A 6,000-nucleotide genomic window follows, 5' to 3' on the forward strand; every position below is an offset into this window, starting at 1 on the left:
ATCTGAACAAGGGGCCTGTCAGCTGAAGTCAAAAGGGAAGTCAATGACAATGGAACCATTCTGAAGGAATATTAGTGACGTTTTATACATGGCTGGACGAATATCAATAGACAATCTATCATTCACGCCACTATTGTAGTTGAAGACAGAGAGCCTGGAGTGAAGTGAAGTGAATGTAGCCCTGTGGCTGATTCCAGCTGGATTTATTCATTATTTAGCACAATAATCTGTGAACAGGAAGCAGTGATTCTTCTGTGGAAGCCATTGTAAAAGGACGGTGGGCTATGGCTAATCCAAGGGGGGGGGGATTCTGCGGGAAGCAGAGTACTTATTGGATTGAAACGTGGTAAAGACACTTATGTCATCGTGTTCAAGGGACAGATTAGGTGGCGAGCGTTAGCGGGATCACAGAAGCCTCTTTAGTAATTCATTGGTTTTATAGACGAGATTACAACCTCGGCCGGCGGTATGCATTTGTTTACACAGAGGTGGTGAACTCACCTGGTAGAGATGGAGACAGAAGGTGAAGGGACAACAGAAGGGTACACACGTTTATGATGGGTATTAATGAGGGAGGCTTACTGTACATACTGTAGAAAAAATATTTTGTCCAGCTTGTCTAGCTTTTTGTCTGACGTTGAACTGAAAAGTGTCAATTGAAATTACCTGTACAGTAGGTTTTTTATCAAATTCTATCAGTTCCAAATGCATCTCTAATTTGTTACGTGAAGTACGACAGTGTTTATGCAAATAGTTGTAGTTTCTTTATATTGGTTTACGTTTCATGTATGACTGTAATACTAATCTATTCGGCTTTCAAAATTGCGATTCATTATTAACGGGAGGAGTAATAAGAAAACAATTGGAGTGTAAATGGGAGTTTGTGAAGCAGCAGCGATTTGCATGAGAAAAGAGACAATAACAAATTACTCACTTTTAATATTCAGGTGAGGCTTCTCTCCCCAAATGATCATGAATGCATAATGAAACAGATCCTGCCTGTATGTTGCCTGTTGCTCAGAATGTAAACGTGTACCGGTAGCATACATTAGTTTCATATTTTATTCATGGCTTTCTAGTATATTATTTATGGCTGTATGTGTCATTACTGAGGAAAACATGCCAAAGCGTATACATATCTGACATATTTGTTAAGGCATCCTGCTTCTTGTTTAATGGCGCGTGCAGATCCTGAACAGAAGAAAGCTTTCAGCAAGAGGTGTCAGCCATTTTTTAAAGTCCTATAGAATGTAGCGTCTTCTGTGTGTTTTCTTTCTGTCTTTCTTTTTGTCTCTCAGTCTTGGAAAAAAAATATATGCCCTCGTTTGTTCCTGTATTTTATTGGTGCTTTAATGAGTCCCCTTAGTAAACTGGCCTGTCCTTATCAATATTTCAACTGGTGGAGGTGCTTATCGAGCGTCACCGTGCCCCAAAAGCAGAGGCCCTTGTGTGTGTGTGTGTGTGTGTGTTGTCCATGTGGAGATTTAGTGGTGCAGCCGAGCAAGCCTCACACAAACACACACACACACACACACACACACACACACACAAAAGAGCGCATCAATACCTCAGTCAATAATGCCCCCAGCACTGAGCAGGCACTGCACTACTACACTGTTTATTTGCCACACTTACAGTAGCGCCCTATGACTGCATGAGTGGGGCTATCCAGAAGTGAGTCTGTTGCCAGTGGCTTTCTATAAGCCACACACTTGCACGTATCTACACACACACACACACACACACACACACACCGTACTCACACACACACACACACACACACACACACACCACACACACACACACGCACACACACAGGCTCAAACACTGTGTTGCGCTGATAAGCCATGACAAATAGGCAACCAGAGGTGTGATCTGGCCCAAATGCAGCTTTCAGCAGAGTAGAGGAAGGGGGAGCCTCAGGTCCAGTATCGATAAGCCTGGAGGGGAAACGAGGAAATCTCCAGCAGAGAAAATTTCCTGGGGCTTCATGACTGGTGGTTATGTTTTGCGTGCGTGTGTGTGTCTGTGTGTCTGTGTGTCTGTGTGTGTGTGTGTGTGTGGGTTCCTCTGAGGTCTGGCTCCAAGGTCGCCGTGTTAGCGTACCTGACGGCACGGAGCAGAGGCCACCACAGGGAGCCCCCCCCACCAACCCCCCCACCCCTGGAAGCAGTGCTGCAGATAAACTAATTGCGCGGCGGGGGACCCACCTCACACCTGTCTTCAAGCGCTCTGCCTTGTCCTCGCCTCCTTTTTCTCCCCTCCGCCTGTCACTCGCGCATTCACTCCGGAGAAACGCTGCGTTTTGTGTATTTGAAAACACAGCCACTGTTTTGACATCTCTCCTTCGGAGGAGGAGAACGCAGGAGTCTCGTCAGACGCCGCTGCTCCTTCTGCCTCTACAAACTGCTTTTGTTTGGAGTTTTGTTTTGTTTGGAGTTGACAGTAATTCTTGATTGTGGTTTTGTCTCCTCACACAGAGCCCAGCTCCCACTATGTTATCTCCCTGAAGGCCTTCAACAACGCCGGTGAAGGGGTGCCGCTGTACGAGAGCGCCACGACCAGGTCCATGTCGGGTACGTCTCACTGCACTCTCTCTCTCTCTCTCTCTCTCTCTCTCTCCAATTCAGTTCAACTCAATTCAATTCTGTATTATCCAATTGTATTCATAGAAGCCTAATGGCATGACAAAATTCTACTCATTTCTATTGCCAAAAGCACTTGTGAAACTCACAGGACACAACAAAAAAACACAAGACAGAGTTTCTTACTCTTTCATGTTCCAGCAGGACTGTCCACAGTCCACTGATGACTGTGGAACTGCTTTAACTGAAAGAACATTCTGGAACTAGAGGCACACCTGTTCTACTCATTACAAACACGCCTCTGTTTAACAGGCAGGCAGCAAGTATTCCCCTCATTAGATGATGTCCTCTAGGAGTCTGTAAAGTGTTAGCATAGCATAAATGAATTTACCTCTATAATCACATGCAATAACTGTTGTGGGAGATAATCTAGACATCAAGACTAGACTACTGTGGGAGACTCCTCTCCTCTGCGCGTACAAGCAGTACGTTTCAATGTGCCAGTGAGTGAAACTGAACACTATCTCTCCCTCAATGCAGTGTATGAGAAGGGAGAAGCCTCTCATATAGAAATGAGCTCTAAGCTATGCCTACTGTCTTGATAATCATTTTGTCTAGCTAGTTGGTCCATAATGAGCAGTCTTGGTGAAACGATAAAAACCTGCCAGTTGTGTAGGACCAGGAGGGCTTTGTGTTCAGGGAGTCATAGGTTGCGAGAGCACCACAGGCCGTTCCCGCCCAAGTGATGCGTTTGCAGGCATCAACCACAAACCCCAGACCCCCCCCCCCCAGAACCACTCACAGAACAACTCACAGAACCACTCCGAATCCTTTTCATTTTGGAGAGCGCAACATCTTCTTCAACACACAGTGATGGATCTGTGTCGCTCTGAAGGTCTTTGAAGAGAGGCCAGTGCGTCCGTCGGCTCTAGACATCAAGACTAGACTACTGTGGGAGACTGCTCTCCTCTGCCCCTCCTGCCTCACAAACGTCATGTAGTTGCCGTGCCAACGGTGTTGTTGATGGCATTAGTTGGGCTACCTACAGAAGAGTTCTCTGAGTGGTTTGAGGAGGATGAAGGAAGGTTTCTTTTGTTTTTTTTTTTCTGAATTGTTTTTTTTTTTGGTCAGTCCCCAAGAGGCAGGCAGAGCCTTTCAGTTGCCATGGTTTCGCTCTGGACAAACGGAGCGCCGACATTGTCTGAGCGCTGTCTCTCACTTCCACTCTCAAACGAAGGCGAGACCCTCAATTAAAGCGGGCATGTGGGCACTTGACAGATGCCTCACAGGAGTGGTGCGTCGCCACGTCCTGAACCATTATTCACTCACATTTGTTACAGTATTACCCCCCTTTGAAAAGAATGATTGTTCACACAGATGCAGAATAAATCGCCTAGCGATGCAAGCAAGACAGGTGAAACACAAAGGAACCCCCGAGAAGTGAAAGGTTGATTTCCGCCGTGCTGATTAGCAAACAGCGATGAACCTGAATGACTGCTGCCCCAGCCTTAGTCTCGTACAGACAGAGCTAATGCTAATTGCTAGTCTAGCCCAGCCATCTCATCAGCCAGCCAATTACCAGGCCTCCCACTCAGTCTGCAGCACTGCGGGTGTCTGTGACACGACCATGGACCCGATCACCTCCAGTAAAGGAGTCAGGAAAGCAAAGTTTGAATTCAGAAACATTTTGAGGGGGACGTGCCAAAACGATCAAACAAACAGACAGTGAAAGAATGGAAATGACAGACACAACTGATTTAGTTTTTTTAGCTTTTCATGAACAGTTTCAACTGTCAACAGGTTATCATTTTTTACATTTAGTCATTTAGCAGACGCTTTTATCCAAAGCGACTTACATATGTGCGACTTACAATGTATACACATTTTACATTTACACTGATGGCACACTGCACATCAGGAGTAATTAGGGGTTCAGTGTCTTGCTCAAGGACGCTTCGACAGGGAATCGAACTAGCAACCTTCTGATTACTAAATGACTTCTTTACCTCCTGTACCACTGTCGCCCCGCTTTACAAATGAACAGATTCAGTAACCAGTCCTCTTTTGTCATGTTTGAACTGAGGTTCCTCCGTTGCTGATCCCACACGCACATTCAGCACTATTTCAGGTGCAGGCACCTCTCATTGCAAGTCCAGTACTGAGAGTAAGAGTACTGATTCAGCAGAGGTCACAGTGGGACTTTGTTTCCCAAACGGTAAAAACACCTCTTCATCATTCTCCACCTCTTCATCATTCTCCACCTCTTCATCATTCTCCCCGCAAGGTCAAAGCCGAGAGCTTCCCCATCACTCCTCTTTAAAATCCCATCTACGTTTGTGGCTTTCCGGCAAAAAAAAAAAAAAAGAGGAGAAGAAAAAGAGAAAGAAAATGGCTGTTGTTTAGAAGCAGTACCTGCAGTGCTAAAAGAGATTCATCATTTAATGGCTGCCCAGTCCCTTACGAGTTGCATTAAACCTCCCGTTAAGAGGCAGGCCAATAAACACAGCAGAGATGTGTGCCCATCTCCGCTTACTGCATTTAATGTCCTACCACGGCTGCTGGAGATGAACAAATGGATGTTCCTCTTGCACTCACACACACACTCTCTCTCTCTTCCCTCCCTCTCTCTCTCTCTCTCTCTCTCTCCGTTCTCCTCCTGTCTTACTGTCTCTCTATTTCTCTCCCACCTCCCTTCCTGCTGTCTCTCTCTTTTCACCTCCTCTGTCTCCATCTCTCTCTCTATTTGCTCTTCCCCCCTCTCTCTCTCTCTCTCTCTCTCTCTCTATGTCTCTCTCTCTCTCTCTCTCTTTATCTGTCTCTCCCCTCCACTCCCCTTCTCTTCCTCTTCTCCCCACACCCCCCTCTCCCACACATAGCCTTGTGCTAATTCGTCTGTGGAAGCGGCAGATAATAAAGTTTTTTTTTTTCTTCACGTTACTGCCAGTTGACATGATGTATCGTTCCCAGTGTGTTTTGTCTTAGTGTTTCATCAGTATTCTAATGCAGGGGCTGCGAGTCCTACCAGTGATGCAGATATCAAGCTATTATGCCAAACACCTCATTTGTCTATTGCTCTGCTTGGCAAAACACCCCTCCCACACACACACACACACACACACACACACACACACACACACACCACCACCCCCCCCACCCCCCTCTGTCTGGAAGGTGATGGATCTCTTTTTCATCCCCTTCCCTTTGCAGACATTGATTGCGTTGAGGGAGTAATGTTTTCGCCTGATGATGTGTTTTTGTTTTTTTTAAATGATGAATTTGAATATGTGTGCACATCTGTCTGCTTGTCACAAGAGTAATGTTTGTTAGAGGACTAGCTGTAGTGATGTACCCTCTGCTGCTAGCACGAGCTCAGTGCTCTTGACTAACTATGTCTTCTCTGTTCTTCATAGGTGTG

General features: G+C 45.9%; 1 protein-coding gene across 1 annotated transcript in view; it reads left to right on the forward strand.

The window, feature by feature from the left end:
* dcc (DCC netrin 1 receptor) overlaps nt 1-6,000 on the forward strand; it is a 155,037-nt gene that overhangs the window by 104,853 nt on the left and 44,184 nt on the right. The window contains exon 15 of the mRNA XM_031577481.2: nt 2,481-2,576. Within this exon, the coding sequence (XP_031433341.2) occupies nt 2,481-2,576 (96 nt within the window). The remainder of the gene's footprint in view (nt 1-2,480; nt 2,577-6,000) is intronic.

The sequence above is a fragment of the Clupea harengus genome, chromosome 12, assembly GCF_900700415.2.
Source record: "Clupea harengus chromosome 12, Ch_v2.0.2, whole genome shotgun sequence".
Taxonomy (NCBI): domain Eukaryota; kingdom Metazoa; phylum Chordata; class Actinopteri; order Clupeiformes; family Clupeidae; genus Clupea; species Clupea harengus.